This window comes from Ursus americanus, chromosome 26 (genome assembly GCF_024610735.1).
Source record: "Ursus americanus isolate L20-20 chromosome 26, mUrsAme1.1.p, whole genome shotgun sequence".
NCBI classification, from domain to species: Eukaryota; Metazoa; Chordata; class Mammalia; order Carnivora; family Ursidae; genus Ursus; species Ursus americanus.
Genome location: NC_142152.1, coordinates 42592117 through 42611297, shown reverse-complemented (window position 1 = coordinate 42611297; position 19181 = coordinate 42592117). Strand labels below are relative to the sequence as shown.

Below are 19181 nucleotides of genomic sequence, written 5' to 3'. Positions count from 1 at the left end.
GGAGTGAAGGGTGTGAACGTGACCTTCTCTGGAGCAGACCAGAATCTAAAACTAGCCTGTGGGAAAAATCTTTGAAAGGCTTCTAGGTCATTCTCCCACAAAAAGCATGAATTCCTCAGTCACCAACAGGTGGTTCTGCAGTCCTTGAGAGAGACAGACTATCTCCCACACAGAACACCCATTCTCTCCCAAGTCAACCCACTGCACTCCTGGATAACTCTGGCTCTGAAAATATTTAAGCTGTTATTATAGGACTCTTCTTCTGGCCCCAGCTTCATGCCAACACAATGAGTACAAAGCCTTCTCCAGCATAAAGACCTAGAATCACATGTTCCACTTGCTTCCACAACACACCCCACCCCTCAATTCCCATCCAATGAATAGGCAATGAGTCCAAGACATGAAGACATCTTCCCAAAAGAAAGATGGATTTATTTTCATTAAAAAACTATTGAGCACAGACTCCTACAACCGTAAGAGTTGAAAAGGCCTTGGAAGCCATCTAATTCTACTCCTCTCCCCACTATGGTAGGGAGTGCTTCAATAACATCTCTGGGCAACACACTTGTGACCCAGAATCTTAAGATGGGAAGGAAAAAAGTCTCTTTGATTTGAATGCTAAGTAGTTCTAAGTATAGTTTTTAAAAGTTGTCTGTTAGTACATAGATGTGGTAGGTAACGTGGTTTGATAGAAATAGATCAAAAGTAATCTGTATCATTTGGTTACTTTCCATTACTTCATGGTCTCTTGCTATACAATTTCCCAGTTGTAAGAAAGCTAAATTTGTTACCTACTAACAATAATTTTAAAATATCTTTACAAAGATGTGAGGCACTAAAAATACCCATTATTTGGAAGCCCAAAATTAAATAGGTTCCTTAGCTTGTAAAGATTTTTCAGAAGTATGACATATGGGGCACCCAGGTAGCTCAGTCAGTTAAACGTCCACAGGTCTTGATCTCAGGGTTGTGAGTTCAAGCCCCACGTTGGGCTCCCTGCCAGCGTGAAGCCTACTTTAAATAATTAATTAATTAATTAACTAAAAGTATGGCATAGTTGGATACTGATGCTTTACTCAGTCATTCACTCAACAAATAAATACTAAGTGCCTACCTTATGCTGGACACTGTGCTAGGCACTAGGAAAACAGTGAAAGCAGAAAACACATGGTCCCTCTTCTAAAGGAGCTTTGTTTATAGAAAAGACAGATTATCACCCAGAGAATTACAAATTGAGAAAAGTGCTACAAAGGCAAAGTTCAGGATGCTATGAGAACATGTAATAAGGAAAAATGATCCATCCTGGGAATTCAAAGCAGGATATGCTACGGAAGTGATGTTTAGGCTGGGATCTGAATGGAGGCCATTCGCATTTATGTAAAAACAGATCTCATAAAATGAAAGCATTGGTTCAATAAACCCAGCTACCTCTTTATTCTAAAACAACTTCTTTTTTACAGAAAGGAAAGCCAAGTACTATATAAAAAGGTTTAAAGGTTAGGGGCACCTGGGTGGCTCAGTCAGTTAAGCGTCTGTCTTCGGCTCAGGTCATGATTCCAGGATCCTGGAATCGAGCCCCGCATCTGGCTCCCTGCTCAGTGGAAACCATGCTTCTCCCTCTCCCTCTGCCGCTCCCCCTGCTTGTGCTCTCTTGCTTTCTCTCTCTCAAATAAATAAAACCTTAAAAAAAAAAAAAAAAAGGTTTAAAGGCTAGGAATTGATAGTTCTTTGGAGAGATGGATAGGGTCATATCCTACTGTAGATACCCCACCTGGTATAGTTATCATCATTGGAGTCACTCAAATCTTTGCTGAAATGATTAGTGTCAGCGTTAAATCAATGCTCATATTATCTTCAGTTAAGCAAAATAAATTCACAAAACTGTATTTCCTTACACAAGAAACTCCATTCTGAACTTCAAATGTGAAAAGAAGATGCTTCCTTGTACCTCACAGACTGCTATCAAGACTCGATGAGATAATATATGGCAAAATGCTGGGGCAGATCTTGAAGTGCTTGGAGGATATGGCATCCGAGCGATCAAAAAGCCTGATCGGTCCCTTCTCACTATGACAGTTCTTTGGATTCAGCTGTGCTTCATTTTTCTGACCATGAGAAGAAAAAAACTGTAACACAGACTTGCACTCCTTCTCTAGCCTTGGTTTTCTCCAAGCAGGTGAGACTGGAAACTCAAAGGTCTCCTCTAGCTCTAGAAACTGACCTGCGCCATCTTTTGAAAGGGCCAAGAATACACACTTCACCTCACATTTGAGTCTACCTCCTCATCCACTCCATTCCCCCATGACTCCATACTTCCTTTCAGGAATGGCGGCACATAGTTCATGATTTAAGTTTCTCAAAGACCTATTTTCCACTTATTTTACAGGCAGAGTGAAGTTGAATGTATGCATCCAAATTAGACCGTTTCAATGATCCAAATGATTGCTGTGAAACTTTGTAAGCCCCAATGAAAAAAAATGAATAACAACTGTCAAAATGACCAAATGTCAAGAACAGAGTTATAACTCCTAACTTCAAAAAGTAAATTTTGGTTTTCTGAGTAAGGAAAATTATCTACTCCATTTTAAAATCAGAAAAGACAGGGGCGCCTGGGTGGCGCAGTTGTTAAGCGTCTGCCTTCAGCTCAGGGCGTGATCGCAGCATTCTGGGATCGAGCCCCACATCAGGCTTCTCCGCTAGGAGCCTGCTTCTTCCTCTCCCACTCCCCCTGCTTGTATTCCCTCTCTCGCTGGCTGTCTCTCTCTGTCAAATAAATAAATAAAATCTTTAAAAAAATAATAATAAAATCAGAAAAGACAGTCTCAGAAACAATCACTTATACTCATAAATACAATAAATACATGCAAACTCATTCATGGAAAATAATTTTTTTTTAAATTACAATGGCTAGAAGAGGACATTTTAGTAACAGCATAAAATGCTGTAAGATGTTACCGCATGCAAATGAAACTTTACAAAAAAGTTACAGTGCTCAAATAAATTATGCAGCTGAAGACAAATCTACATGTTTAAGATATGTCTTGTTTAAAACAATTTTGGGGTATGGTTTTGAAAAGCTCTCCTACTTTTCACCTTCATCAAACAGCATCCCACTAAGAGAACACAACTATGATACTTCCAAGCAAGAGACCTGTTTTAATGATGCAAACCAAAGCCACAAGATCCAGATAAGGGTTGCACTAGAGAATGCTTCAGAAATAATACACTTTCAAGGAAAACTTAAAAAAAAAAAAAAAGGTAACACTGGCACTAGTAATTGCTGGTAAATTCAGCTGTTGGGTATGTTTAAAATTTTATATAAATTTTAGTAACTTAAAATTCTTATTTCCAGAGAAAGAGTTGATCCTTTCAGTCCTAGTATCAATGGCAAGATAGCAGCTTCCCGTCTGACACTTAATGCTTCTTTTACCGATATTTTATATCTACCGAGCGTTTCAAGCTTTAAAGTTCATTACAGTTAGTATATTATAAATTACAACGTGAGTACTACAATGTTCTCATTTTAAAGAGAAGCAGATAGGAGTTAAAAGAACTCATCCAAGGTCACCCAACAAGTCAGCGAAAAAGCTGGGAGCAGGACTAAAACTTAAGCTCCTAGACTACTAACTACTTCACACTTTCCCAATCGCAAAAGAGAAAAAACGAACTCAAGTGATTTACCTTCAGTAATAACAGCATACCTCAAACACAGTAGAACACTTATAAACATGAACCAAAAAGATGCACCTTGAACAAATGAGACAGCTTGCTACTTCTGGATACTGCTGTCATGTCCCTAGCTCTTGAAACCAACCGAAAACTTACTGCTTCTGGATATATTACATCCTAGAGAATGTTCACTCCTCAGTATGTACAATTTGCTTTCACACTAACCAAACACAAATTAATGTTACCACCTTTCTCCATGCCTAGGTGCTATACCACGCATCAATTTCCTCACTCTTCCAAAAGTCAAGTCAAAGACCACATATCTCAAAAATAAGCAGTTCTCAATGAGAACATAGTTACATAGCCAATAAAGGAAAAGCTCTAAGTTGTTTCTTTTGAAGAGATATTTTTAAAGGATGATTATATGCTTCACAAAATTAATGTTAAGTCGCCCGCCAAGAAAAAAAATGATTCTTGTAAAGTAGCTTTTAAGGCTTATACCTCCCTGTTTGGGACACAGTCTGACTTGTTGGACAAGAATGATCTGGGCACGCTCACACAGAACCCCTATGAACCAGCTTAGTTCACTGAAAACAACATTTCGACCTCCCAACTGTAGTACTCAGCCAACATGACCCTCTTTAACAATCTCTCAGGAGAAGGTTCCCCGGCGGAGAAAGTGACAGCCGTCCTCCTCCTGATGTTTTTGGGAAAGTCTTACCACCAGAAAGAGAGGCTCCTAGGAAGTGTCAGCGCGGAGGAGTAGCCCTTGGTGCCGAGCAGGTCCTTTCTGACCTAGTCTCAAGTCCTCCGAAACCAGCCCGGATTCCGCCTTACAGACCTTCCCAAGCCGCCCCGCGCCCCTGTTCTCTAACCCGGAGCGAGACTCCCAACTCTCCGGGTAGGCGAGGCAGTCCAAGCAGACAGACGGCCACCCCACCTCTTCCGGGGACTCGCAGGCCCGCTCCCTGGCCGTGTCACAGCCTGACGGACCCTGCCAGAGAGAAGGTAGCCGGCCCTTTCTGGGGCCTCCCAGACGGAACCCCGCACCCCACGGTCCCTTTCCACCGCCCTCACCCCTTTGAAACACCACCCTCCTTACTCGTAAATCCCCCTTCCTCAGCAGCACCCCAGTGGAGTTACCGGCCCACTCAAAAGTAAGAGCGACCGCCACCCCTATCGGTCACCCTGGCCCCCACTGTCACCGCCCTGCTCCCGGCCTCTGCCCACGCCGCTGGCTGGCCCCGGTGACGCCCGGGTCGGTACCTTGCGGACCCCCTTGTAGATATAGAAGTAGAGCTCCCGGCCCACATTGAAGCAGAGGCGGTCGCCGTTGCCAGACTGGTCGTTGAGGTTTACGAAGGAGACGCGGACGGGGTTGGATCCCTGCGAGTTGAAGGGCACCCGGTTGGGCCGGCTGTACTCCGAGTGCGGCAGCAGCTTGTACGGACCTTCCCGAGTGGTGAATTGGGTCTTAATCTCGTTCATCTCCTTCCCTCCTCCCTCCGTCGCCATCTTGGAAAGCAGCGTTCATCCTGCCCTAAGTGCCCGGATCACGCCCACCGCGCAGGCGCCGTCCCGGGCTCTCGCTCTCTCCCCCCTCCCCCGCCTCTTCCTCCTGGCCCCTCCCACTCGCGAGCCGGCCCCGCGGAGGCCGGCCGAGGGGCAGGGGCGGGCTTGTTTACGGCCCGACTGCGCAGGCGTGCTCACCTGGCGCGCTCCGCCCGGCTGGGCGTCCGCAGGCCCCTCCCTCGGGCGCGGTCTCAAGGCGGCCCAGTGGCCGTGCAGGTGAGGCGGCCTCCGGCCGGGGGTCGGGCTAGCTCTGCCACCGACTCCGCCTCCGTCTCCGCCTCCCTGCTACCCCCGGGGCAGAACCCGTAAGCCGAAGCCGCGGCAGGTCTGCAGTCTGCATCGCAGAGGTGAGCTTGAGGGGCCTCCTCAACTGCCTCGGCCTCACCCTGAGGGGCCCCGGGACCCCGAGGAGCGGAGGGAGAGAGTCGCCCCCCCATGCGGGGTGTGCACGTGGGGTGCCGAGTGCCGGAGCTCGGGCGTTCTGCCTTCGGGAGGATGCGGGAGCGCCCCGAGGCTGGGGGGGCTCCTCCCCCAGGCCTGCGCTCGGCCACCCGCACCACCGTCCGGGAGCCCCTCTGCGCCTCCGGGAGCCAGTTTCCGAGAAGGTACTGGGGGGGCCTCAGTTTCCCGCTTCGGCGTGTTTCTTTAGGCGGGGCCGGGGGCGAGCACTCTTGAGTGTGTGCACACAGCGTCGGTCTTTGGAGGTCGGCTGTCTGGATGCCTGTCGGTGGAGAGCATTGGCTAATGTGGAGCAAAGTAGGGTGTGTTGGCACTTCTGTTTCTTAAGTTTGTCTTCACCAGGTGTTTAGTAAAAGGGGGAGAGTCGGGTCGGGCAGTGGCTTTCGGAACTAGAGACCCAATCGAAGCAGGAGTCACTAGTCTTGCTCAATAGCTTGACAAGTAGAGACCATTGATTAAAAAGAAAAAAGCTAAAGGATCTGCGAGATTACTAGACAAGAGTTGTGTGCGCACACTGCTAGATCCAGAGATGGAAGGACAGCACACGTGTTGAGGATTAGACAGTCACTATTTTATATCTGGGTTTCTTGGCTAGAATAAGACAGTTTCTAAAGCGACAGAAACTTTCTGGGTGAATTCCGCGGGGAGGGGGAAGCCAGTATTTTTGCTAGACCAAGAATGAACTATTTCCTTAAATTCAAATCATAGCTGGAGGTCTCAAAATTAGTAGATGGAGTAAGTTCCACAATAGAGGAACCCGAGTCATAAACTTCTTATGTATTACAAAGCGAGTAGGTACTGTCAATGATGTAATAATGCATCTGACACCAACATCCTGTATCCTTTATTCATGTTGGCGAGAAGACAGTAGAGCAAGATCCTACCTATTTCATAGACCCTTTGGTTCTAATTGTTTTGATGTTATCTGCCTTTCTCTAAAAGTCAAACAGATAACAGAAGTCTTTTAAATGCCAGGATGTGTACGGTCGTCACCACGGATTTATCCCAATTTCCTTTGTGTTATTTTACATTGAACATATGTATTTAAAATGATCACCTTGAGAGATAGTGACATCCTGAATCCACTAAATATAATTCAGCTGTGTTCCCTGGTTATCAAGGGGGAATAGAGCATAATACTTTTTGGAGAAAAGAAAAAAAAAATCTCAGCAAGCAAAAATTAAGACAAATTTTATTAGCCTTCAATTAACCACAATTAACCTCAATTAGCAATAATACCTGTATGCCTCAGGCTATTAAGGTTTTATTCTTTATAAATTCAACATATTTTATTATCACAATAATAATAGGCTGTCCCCTTTGTCCCATTCAGAGCCTTTAAATAATCTCTATTTTTTGTATGTCTTTCTCTTATAATTCCCCCCACACACACTCAAGGATTCAATAAATAACACCCAAATTTGTATAACAGGGCCTGACCTAAATACAGTTCATTTCTAATTGTCACTGTCAAGCCAGGCATTTCTGAATGTATTGGTGCCTCACAGTCATCCGTCTCTAAACCTGGTTAGTTCCCTTTCCATTCTCTCAAATTTGAATCATTATATAATGGCAGCTTCGTGAATGAGTTCCTTGATTTTAGTTTTTCTCTCAAATTTCCTCCTGTAAACAACCACCAAATTTATTTTCTTAAAACAATTTCTTAGAGGGGCGCCTGGGTGGCTCAGTCGGTTAAGCATCTGCCGGTCCTGAATCGGGGGCTTTGTGTTGAGAAGCCTGCTTCTCCCTATCCCTTTGCTTGCTGCTCCCCCTGCTTGTGCTCTCGTTTTCTTTCTCACTCTAATAAATAAATAAAATCTTTAAAAAACCAACAACAATGCCTTAGATGTTACATTCTCTTACCCAAAAACTTTCAGTAACCGTATTGTATAAGTCACAGTAAGCAAGTCACAGCCTATTCTTACGTATTACCTGAATCCCCCAGTACGGACTGTACTGCCCACACCCTTAGCTCCTTCTCTTGCTTATGCCCTTCCTTTCCTCTTGTGTTCATACCCTGTTCTTCAAGAACTAGCGAAGCCTCATCTTTACCAAGCCTTTCCAAGCCTAAAAACTATACTTGAAACCAAGGATTCTCTATTCAGCATTCATGGCTGGCTCCAGGAAGTGTTTGAACTCCTAGTAATTGTATTAAACTTTTGTGTACATGTTCATTATATCATTGGAGTGTATAGCTTTCATTAGATTTTCAAGAGTTGGACACCCGACCAACTGAGCTACCCAGGAACACCCCCCCCCAAATTTTTTTAAAATTAGCTCTCTAAACTTCTGTGGCACTTCTCTGAGCTTTCATTTGTCATAAGTGATATCCTAAAACAGTATCTTCTTTTGGTATTTGTCAGCACATGCTAATTATCTTACATTGATATTTATCTTTTAGTGTATATATGCTAACTTTCAACCAGATTGTAAGCGCATTCAGGGATATGAGGGACCTTTTTAAAATTGTTTGTATCCTCAAATATTATTTGATGCCCATAAGTGCCACTCTGTCCTAGCCTTTGGGATGCATCAGTAAACAAAAATCCCTCACTCAGAGTTTATATTCTCGCAAGGAGATCAGATGAACAATAAGCACAGGTTAGTAAATCGTATAGTGATTGTGCTAGGAAAAAGTAGTTGAGTGAGCAAGGGGGATTGGGAGTGCTACGGGTAGTTTGCAGTTTATGATAAGGTGGTCAAGATAAGGCTCATTGAGAAAGTGATGTTTCAGCAAAGAATTAAAAGAGGTGAGGGAGCGGGCTATGGGAAGATCTAGGGAAAGCCATGCAGAACTCCCGAAGCAGGAGTGTACCTAGCATGTTCAAGAAATAGCAAGACCAGGGTGCCTGGGTGGCTCAGTCTGTTGAGCGTCTGACTTCAGCTCGGGTCATGATCTCTGAGTCCTGGGATCCAGCCCCGAGTCAGGCCCCCTTCTCAGCAGGGGAGTCTGCGTCTCCCTCTGCCCCTCCCTACCCCCCCACTCCCCGTTTATGCTCCCTCTCTCAAATAAATAAAATCTTTGGGGAAAAAAAAAGATTGGTTTATTTATTTGAGAGACAGAGAAGATGTGCATGTGCACACAGGTGTGCCTCCACAATTATTTTATTAAAAGAAATAGGTGGGGCCCCTGGGTGCCTCAGTTGGTTAAGTGTCTGACTTTTGATTTTGGCTCAAGTCATGATCTCAGGGTCGTGAAGTTGAGCCCCGTCTGGTTCTGCAATGGGCTTGGATCCTGCTTAAGATTCTCTCTCTCTTGCTCTCCTGCCCCTCCCCTACCTAAGAAAATAAATAAAATTTAAAAATAGAAATAAGCATACACAGGGATGCCTGGGTGGCTCAGTCAGTTGAGCGTCTGCCTTCTGGCTCAGATCATGATCCCTGGATCCTGGGATCAAGTCGCACATCGGGCTCCTTGCTTGGTGGGGAGCCTGCTTCTCCCTCTGCCTGCCACTCCCCCTACTTGTGCTCTCTCTGTCTCTATCTCTTTGACAAATAAATAAAATCTTAAAAAAAAAAAAAAAGGCATACACAGGTGTCTTTAGGAACCACATTTAAAAACTTTACTGACTCATGTAAAGTAACCAATCTCTCCAATTTTTCTTGTTGGTTGAGCGTATTCTATTATTATGACTTGGTACTTCCTTATAAGGCCATTATTGGACTTGAAAACAAATTTGGAAAACATCACGTAACATAGTGTCCTTAATATAGCATGCCTGCTTTCTGTCTCAGATTTGCAGAATGGTAAAACTGACGCACAATCAAGATTACTAAATGACGACATGTTTTTAGATACAAAATGATCATGCACAAAGCATCTTATTCTTTCTTCAACAACCATTATGAAGTGAATACAATACTTAATAGTTCACACATATCTAGAAATGTGAGTTCTTTAAGTATAAGTGCTTTTTAAAGATCTTTTATTTTTTTATTTTTATTTTTTTAAAGATTTTGTTTATTTATTTGACAGAGAGACAGCCAGTGAGAGAGGGAACACAAGCAGGGGTAGTGGGAGAGGAAGAAGCAGGCTCCCAGTGGAGGAGCCTGATGTGGGGCTCGATCCCAGGACTCTGGGATCACGCCCTGAGCTAAAGGCAGATGCTTAATGACTGAGCCACCCAGGCGCCCCTTTAAAGATCTTTTAAAGTAGGCCAATCAGCATATTTTGTGGGAGCCTACTATGTGGACATTATGCTCAGTGCTTATACATGTTCTTGTTTTCATGCATAACCTTATAAGGTAGGTGCCATTATTCCCTTATAAGCATGAAAACTAAGAAGGTCATGAAATGACCTGTCCAAGTTACTACCTTAGAGCTTAAGTATTAGCAGAAATAAAATCTGAATTCAGGTCTCTAAAGAGAAACCTCTTGGAGTAAAATAATCACTTGTTTTTAAACTACACATTATTAAAAGGGGAAGAATAGCAATTCAAGTGAAGCAAACATGTATTTTTTTTTAATTCAAAGTTTTTTAACTCAACTAAAAAAACAACCCACAGAATGGGAGAAAATATTTACAAATCATATCTGATAAGTATGTAGAATATATAGAACTCCTACAATCCAAAAAGCAAATCACCTAATTTTAAAATGGGTGAAGGATCTGAATAGACATGTCTCCAAAGATCTACAAATGGCCAATAAGTACAGGAAAAGATGTTCAACATCATTGTCATCAGAGAATTGCAAATAAAAGCCACAGTCCAATCCCACTTCGCACTCACTAGGATGGTTATAAGTGGTGGGTATGTGTAGAAATTCAAACCCTCCAGTACCTCTGGTAGTGTGCAGGCACCTTGGAAACTAGTCTGGCATTCCTCAAAAGTTTGAAGTTACCACATGACCCAGCAGTTCCACTCTAGGCATATACCCAAGAGAAGTGAAAACACGCCGCACAAAAAACTTGCACATGAGTATACATTGAAGCATTAGTCATCATAGCCAAAAAACAGAAACAAACCAAATGTCCATTAACTGATGACTAGATAAACAAAATGTGTATCCACAGAATCGAATATCATTCAGCCAGAAGAAGGAATAATATACTGGTGCGCGCTGTGACGTGGATAAACCTTGAAAACCTATGCCAAGTGAGAGGAGGCGGGTGTGCATCACGTGATTCCATTTACATGAAACGTCAAGAGCAGGCAGATCTATTGAGACAGAAAATGGGTTAATGGTTGCCTAGAGCAGGGAGGGTGAGGGAGAAAGAGGAGTGACTGTTGATGGGAATGGGGTTTCTTTTTGGGGTGTGAAAATATTCTAATATTGATTGAGGTGATAGTTGCACAATTCCGAATATTCTAAAAACCACTGATTTATACATTTAAGTGGGCGAATTGTATGTGCTGTTAAATGGAATCTAGAACGAACTGTACAGTGTCCAGTTTATTTTTCAAATACCTACTAAATTATTCGGAATAAATACTTATTAGATTGCTTGGACATCTAATAAACAGAACTGTTATGGGTCTGAAAACCTACAAAGTTTGGGAGTCTCTGGCATAGGGCATGAACCTTCCTCGATTTCCAAGTTATACCTGCATTTTTAAAGATTTTTTTTATTTATTTGAGAGAGAGAGTGAGCGAGAGAGCATGAGCAGTGGGCAGAGGGAGAGGGAGAAGCAGACTCTCTCCCTGCTGAGCAGGGAGCCTGGGATCATGACCTGAGCTGAAGGCAGAGGCTTAACCGACTGAGCCACCCAGGTGCCCCTCTACCGGCGTTTTTGTCTCTACCTGAATCTTTTTACTCTTTTCTTCTGGATCAAAGGAAGAGGTGTCTCTTCTTTCCAAAACTAATTTCTCCACCATGTTCTTATAATAAGTTCCTCTTATCTCGTCTAGGATAATATGTTCCAGCAGTGTCTTACCCTTTCTCCTGAGCAAGCTCTCACGCTACCACCGCCTCCTTCCATGCAGTGTAAACTATGACCCTGAGCAAAAGCAGTGGCAGCAAAGCGGGACTGGGGGGTCAGTTCTGCCTGAGCGCTTGGCAGTGGTGCTGGCTGTTGTCAACAGAATTGCTCTTTCTCTAATTAAAACAAAACACCTCGACCTATTGCCCATCTCTAGTCCCAGCCTTAAAAGATCCACAACTGTCTCCCACCCCCCTCATAAATACAGCTGCATGTCTGCTGTTTTGATTGTCTTCGACTCTAGGGATAAGACAGAAATGTGGGTTCCATACCAGAATAACAAAAGAAGAAATATAGGAAGAAAATGAAGGAATGGTTTGTCACAAGGCTGTGACATTCTGTCACTCACAAGCACAGAACCAGTTGAATTATTATTTATAGTATTCTTAGAACTGCACCCAAATTAGGACACCACTTCTCGTAGCTAGAACTTGTAGAGCTTTGTTTTTCATTGTTAAGCCCCTCTGGGTGGAGGTAGCGACAGCCTTTCCAGGCAGCCCAATAAACATGGTGGATTTTATCTCTTTAGAGATTAGAGCAAGGGCATTCAAGCTTAATAACCTCAATGACAGCTTCTGATTTCTTCTATCTGAGAACCTTAAACAGGAAAGAGAGAAAAGGGGATTGAACAAAAAGAGCTGGTACGCTCCGTGTAAAGAAAAAATTAACATGCTGCTGGTCATACGTGGTCAGACACGCTTCTCGGTCACTCCCTGGAGAGCTTCGTGGACATTTTGGGACTGTTGAGAAGTGACCAGTAAAGCTGAGCGATTTCTAGGCACAGGCTTCAGTGAAGTGGCAGTTGGGGGCCTGTGACAGAAAAGAAGATGTGTTTGTTAACTTCAAATTCTATTTTAAGAGTTACTGTTTGGGAAAGTAAAAACACAGTTTATGATATTAAAAAGATCTAGTCTAGGCTGGGGTAGGGAGTATTCTCTGAAAGATTATCTTAAAAGGACAATGTTTCTGTTAGGAACCCAGTTAGACCAAGTTAACTGTGAGGAGAACCAGTCTTTTTATTCTTTGGAATTGGAAGACTCCCTTGGTAGATCATGAAGCACGTAGTAAATGTTCAGCACATGCCGAATTGAATTTCTGATTTTCTCCTTTTCCTTCTTGCTAATATCTTTGTGGGGTTTTTTCCCTTTCTCTTCCCGGTGTTTCTGTTTCTGCATGCTCCCTCACTGAGCTCTAGGACCTGTAGTCCTCAGACCTGTTGCACCTGTGCGTTTGTGCCTTCGCACAAGCTAGAGTCCCTCTCACCTGTGTTCGTCAGAGGGGCTAGACGGCTAAACCTCACCCACCATGTCGCCTCTGCCTCGTCTTCCCTCCGATTCCAGCCAAAAGGCTGCTTTCTCAGAGAGGCTTTCCCACATCTAGGTTATGTCACCTTATTATCCTCTCAGCACCGTTATTTCCTTTGTGGGACTTGTCACGACTTCTAATAACATACACATATTATCTCCACGTATGTTTATGTATTTACTTGAGTAACATCTGCCTCTGCCAGTGGCCTGTAAGCTCTCTGAGAACAGGGATCCTCTCTTTTTGCTCATCCTTTTGCTTCTAGGTTCGGGGCTGGATTCAGTAGGAGCTCTAGATATTTGGCAAATGAATGATGCACCTCCTTTAAGAAACATTCTCTGACTTTTAGTACTTCATGTTAATACTTAACTTTATCATGACATTTATTACATTGCTGTCTCCTCTCACTAGATGTTAGCTACACATGACTGCAGCTCACCTACTTGAAAACATGCTCGTTCATGCGTGCTTTTCTCCTCCCTTACCCCCGAGCTTAAGCTTTGCTTTAGGGTCATATCACTGTGTTCTCAAATAGTTCTGCTTATAGGCTCTTTTGGTGGGTGTGGTAAAGGGTAGTTCAGCCCCTTGTTTATTTTATGCATTTGACTTTCAAGTAAATAACTATTTGGTGTGCCCATTTTTCAGTCACTGCCTTAGCCCCGGCTCAGTCCACGTTCCTCTCCCACCCACGCGCCCCCACCCCAGAAAAACCCAAAACATATCCTTGGAGAATACTCTTTCTTCAGGGTCACATTTCAGTTTTTAGTAATATAGAATATTGAATTTGCCGGAGAATTTCACAGAAGAATTATCAACTGGATATTTATTGCAGCTCTTGATCTTCCTGTTGGGATAAGAAAAGATTATGAAAGGTACTTGGTGCTCAGGACTGTTTTGTGGATTGAATATGTACCCAAAACAGAGCATTAGACTTAAGGTCAAAAGACATGTCGTGAATTCTACTCAAGATTCCATTATTTAATATTGTGCTGGAAGTGCTAGCCAGTACTGTAGGGGAAAGTTCAAAATGAAGTTATCATAATTTATGTAAGACTGTATGTTGGGAAACCTAAGGGGATCAACTGAAAAAGTCTTAACAAGACAGTGAAATAAGACATCAAGTTATAAAATCAGTATTCAAGCTTTCTCAGGTGAAAATAGTAACTAATTTTATAAAACAAAAGGAAATATCACTCCTATCACTCACAATAACAAAATTAAAAAGGAATAAACTCATAGTTGCTCATACCTGTCACACAGGGAAGTGGGGACCTTTTGTCTCATTGACCACAGTGTGGGTGGTGCCCCCTGGGGTTGAGCCGCACAATGTCTCTGACTATATGTAGAAAGTTTTCAAAAACTACTTGAAGAATACTATAAAACTCTGTAAAGAAACTAATTAAACGAAATGCCTCGTTTTTGGGTAAGAAGACACAACACTGTGAAAATGCCAGTCTTTGTTTCAAGTTTTTATATGAATTCTAGTTAGTTACCATATATGGTAAAATTGGTTTCAGGAATAGAATTCTGTGATTTATCAATTACATACAACACCCAGTGCTCATCAGAACAAGTACCCTACTTAATACCCATTCCCCATCTATCCCATCCCCCACACACCTCCCCCTAGCAACCCTGTTTATTCTCTGTCATTAAGAGTCTCTTATGGTTTGCCTCCCTCTCTTTTTCTCTTCCTCTATGTTCATCTGTTTTGTTTCTTAAATTCCACGTATGAGTGGAATCATATAGTATTTGTCTTTCTCTAACTTATTTAGCTTAGCATTATACTCTCTAGCTCCATCCATGTTATTGCAAATGACAGGATTTCGTTCTTTATTATGACTAAATAATCTTCCATTGTGTAGGTGTGTGTATATGTATATATATATACATATACACACACCACATCTTCTTTATCCATTCATCTGTCGATGGACATCTGGGCTCTTTTCATATTTTAGCTATTGAGGACATTGCTGCTATAAACATCAGGGTACATGTTTCCCTTCAAATCAGTATTTTTGTATCCTTTGGGGTAAATACCTAGTAGTGCAGTTGCGTTGTAGGGTAGCTCTATTTTTAACTATTTGAGGAACCTCCATACTATTTTCCAGAGTGGCTGTACCAACTTGCGTTCCCACCAGCAGTGTAAGAGGGCTCCCCTTTCTCCACATCCTTGCCAACACCCATTGTTTCTTGTGTTGTTAATTTTAGCCATTCCGCCAGGTGTGAGATGTATCTCATTGTGGGTTTGATTTGTATTTCTGTGATGATGAGTGATGTTGAGCATCTTTTCATGTGTCTGTTAGCCCTCTGTATGTCGTCTTTGGAAAAAATGACTATTCATGTCTTCTACCCGTTTCTTAACTGGATTATTTGGCTTTTGGGTGTTGAGTTTGATTAAGTTCTTTATAGATTTTGGATTCTAACCCTTTATCAGATATGTCATTTACAAATATCTTCTCCCATTCTGTAGGCTGCCTTTTTGTTTTGTTGACTGTGTCCTTTGCTGTGCAGAAGCTTTTTATCTTGACAAAGTCCCAGTAGTTCATTTTTGCCTTTGTCTCCCTTGCCTTTGGAGACGTGTCTAGTAAGATGTTGCTGTGGCTGAGGTCACAGAGGTTGCTGCCTGTGTTCTGCTCTAGGATTTTGATGGATTCCTGTGTCATACTTAGGTCTTTAAACCATTTTGAATTTATTTTTGTGTATGGTGTAAGAAAGTGGTGCAGTTTCATTGTTCTGCATATTGCTGTCCAGTTTTCCCAACACCATTTATTGAAGAGACTGTCTTTTTTTCCATTGGATATTCCTTCCTGCTTTGTCGAAGATTAGTTGACCATATAGTTGTGGGAAAATGCCAGTTCTTTCTGAATTAATGTATAAATTGAATGCAATCCAAATCTAAACAGAATTTTCTTTAGAACTTGTCAAAATTATTCTAAATTTCATTTGGCAGAATAAAATATTTGAGAATCATGGAAAATTCTGAAAAGAAGAAAAGTAATGTTTGCCTCCCAAATATTAATATGTATTATAAAGCCTCCTTAATTAAAACATCAATTCACTATAATAAAGTACAGAATTAGACCACAGTAAAAATGGACATATGGTAAAGATGGCAGGGTTAATTTAATAAAAGGTATTGGAACAACCAACTAGCCATTTATAATAAAATAAACATGGGTTCCTACTTCTCATTCCAAGATAAACTCCAGATGGATCAAAGATTTAAATAGAAAAATTAACCATAAGAATCAAAAAAACTACTTGAATAAATATATTTGTGATCTTGAAATAGGGAAGACTTTTCTAAACATAGCCCTAAACAAATAAGTCACAGGATATTTTTATTCTGTATCTTGCATACAAAACACCATTCAAAAAGAAAACAAACTTGGAAAAAATATTTGTAACACGTATGGCAAGTGCATAGAATCCTTAAAAATGGTTGTTTAAATCAATTAGAAAGGAAACATTACCCAGTAGAAAAAAATAGACAGGGGCGCCTGGGTGGCTCAGTCGTTAAGCGTCTGCCTTCGGCTCAGGGCGTGATCCCGGCATTATGGGATCGAGCCCCACATCAGGCTTCTGCGCTGGGAGCCTGCTTCTTCCTCTCCCACTCCCCCTGCTTGTGTTCCCTCTCTCACTGGCTGTCTCTCTGTCAAATAAATAAATAAAATCTTAAAAAAAAAAAAAAGAAAACAATAGACAAAGGACATAAGCAAGCAATTCACAAAGTTGCATTTATCAGACTTTTTGTTGATGACTTCTGAGTTCCCTATCACGCTTAGGAAGAACTTCCCCACTCCAAAATGCTCAACTTTTCTAGTGAAAGATACGCAAACTAAAACAATTTTTTACTATCACACTGGAAAATATCAATTACCAATATATAATTGATAATAGTATTGCCACGGAGTTTCATGTTTGTAAAAGTATTAAGAGGCATTGGTGGGAATGTAAATTGCTACTATTTGGAGGGCAATTTGTGGATGTCAAAATATTTATTGTAGTTAACAGGATTTGAGTCAACAACTCCAATTCTTACCAGTTTATCTTCACAAATGTATAAAGTTTATGTATACAAGGATTTTCACTGAAGCATTGTTCTTAATAGTGAAAAATTGGAAATTACCCAAATACCCATCAATAAAGAATTAGATAAATTATGGAAATTCCATACATTGCCATTGTTAAAAATAAATGCATAAGCCCATATGGACTGACATGGAAAGCTGTCTAAAGTATATTCAGTAAAAGAACAAGTTACAGATGAGTAAGTATAATATGATTTCATTTCTGAAAAGTTAAAACGTATACATGCAGTAGTACCCCCTTATCCATGCTTCTGCTTTCCACAGTTTTAGTTACACGGGGTTAACTGTGGTCCAGAAGCAGATGATCCTCCTTCTGACTGTTGTCAGAGGTCAGTAGTAGCCTCGTGCTGCATCACGGTGCCTGCCTTATTCACCTCACTTCATCACATCACATGGGAATTTTATCATCTCACATCTCACCCAAAAAGAGGAAGCGTTGAGTACGATACAACAAGAAGATCTGTTGAGAGACCACACTCACATATACCTTGTTACAGTATTTCATTATTTTGGTCTGCTTGTTGTTGTTAATGTCTTACTGTGCCTGATTGGTAACAATTAAGCCTTATCACAGGTACCTATGTACAGGAAAAAACATACATACAGGGTTCAGGACTCTCCACGGTTTCAAGCATCCACTGGGGGTCTTAGAATGTAATTCCCACAGGTAAAGGGGGACGACTGTACCTATAGGGTTTTGTTAAGCCTTAAGTTTGAGAACTGACTTCATTACTCACTATTTTTTTTTTAAGATTTTATTTATTTAGGGCGCCTGGGTGGCTCAGCTGGTTAAGCGTCTGCCTTCAGCTCAGGTCATGATCCCAGGGTCCTGGGATTGAGTCCTGAGTCAGGCTCCTTGCTCCGAGGGGAGCCTGCTTCTCCTTCTCCCTCAGACTGTCTCTCTCTCTGTCTCTCATGAATAAATAAATTTTTTAAAATCTTTAAAAAAATATTTCATTTATTATATATATATTATATATATAGATATATATATAGATATATAGATATATATATATAGATATATATAGAATCTATTTTTTTGCATCTAAAATTATAATAGTATATCTATATCTATAATATCTATATAGATATATAGATTATATAGATATATATATCTATATAGATATATAGATATAATATGAAAGGACTCAAAAGACAAAATGTATATAAAAGCTCTTTTTCAACAGTAATACTCAACATAAACATATGGTAGTCAAAAGTTACTAAACATAGATGACTTCCATAATTATCCATATTGTAGCAAAGCTAATAGGCTTATAAATTATTTTGAATGGACTTAATGTAATGCTTCTTATATTTTTGGTCTGCATTAACAATTCTTTAAGTTTTTAGGGGATAACAGACCCTTTGAGAAACCCCATGAAAGCTTTGAACCCTATTCCTCAACCCGAATGCATACGCCTACCACATTTTACATACAAACTCTTAGGGTTTGATAGACACTTGTTCAAACCAAAAAAATAATTCCATGGACTCCTATAAATTCATCTTCACAGTGAATAAAGACAAGGAGAACAGTTCAGTGCCGTTATGGATGGACTGTGTCCCCCTAAGGATATGTTAATGTTCTAATCCTCGGTTCCTGTAAATATGATCTTATTTAGAGATATGGTCTTTGCAAATGTACTTCAGTTAAGATGATATCATAGGGGCGCCTGGGTGGCACAGTGGTTAAGCGTCTGCCTTCAGCTCAGGGCGTGATCCCGGCGTTGTGGGATCGAGCCCCACATCAGGCTCCTCTGCTATGAGCCTGCTTCTTCCTCTCCCACTCCCCCTGCTTGTGTTCCCTCTCTCGCTGGCTGTCTCTATCTCTGCCGAATAAAAAAAAAAAGATGATGTCATTGAGGCACCCTGATCTAATATGACTGATGTCCTAACAAGAAGGAAACAGACATACAAGACTCATGGAGGAGGAGCACCCTGTGACGCAGAGGCAGTGTCAGGCCCCCCAGGCTGGCCAGATGCCGCCAGAACCTAGGAAGAGACGGAAGGGGTCCCCCCTACAAGTTTCAGAGCGCAGCCCTGCCGGCACCTTCACTTCAGACCTCTAGCTCGCAGAACTGTGCGACAATAAGTGTCCGTTGTTTTAGGGCACCTAGTTTGTGGTACTTTGTTACAGCTGACCTAAGAAATTAA

The 19181-nt window shown here is 41.7% G+C and overlaps 2 protein-coding genes across 16 annotated transcripts in view; one reads left to right on the top strand and one right to left on the bottom strand.

Moving 5' to 3' along the window:
• Positions 1 to 5239, bottom strand: part of WDR20 (WD repeat domain 20) — a 63655-nt gene extending 58416 nt beyond the window's left edge. For 3 of the 5 annotated variants that reach the window (XR_006775832.2, XM_045775423.2, XM_087856227.1), the window contains exon 1: positions 4936 to 5238. Coding sequence is in view for 4 of the 5 variants with exons in the window: in XM_045775423.2 (XP_045631379.1) it covers positions 4936 to 5184 (249 nt within the window). In the remaining variant the exon portion in view is untranslated. Of the gene's footprint in view, positions 1 to 4935 lie in introns of all 5 variants that reach the window. The other 2 variants (XM_045775424.2, XM_087856228.1) reach the window with 1 other exon arrangement.
• Positions 5240 to 5354: 115 nt separating this feature from the next.
• The window catches only part of LOC123778161 (uncharacterized), a 35890-nt gene continuing 22063 nt past the window's right edge, over positions 5355 to 19181 (top strand). For 6 of the 11 annotated variants that reach the window (XR_006775808.2, XR_015721888.1, XR_015721891.1 and 3 more), the window contains exons 1-2: positions 5595 to 5846; positions 10716 to 10807. Coding sequence is in view for 1 of the 11 variants with exons in the window: in XM_045775387.2 (XP_045631343.1) it covers positions 5677 to 5846; positions 10716 to 10807 (262 nt within the window). In the remaining 10 variants the exon portion in view is untranslated. The other 5 variants (XR_015721895.1, XR_006775810.2, XR_015721892.1 and 2 more) reach the window with 3 other exon arrangements.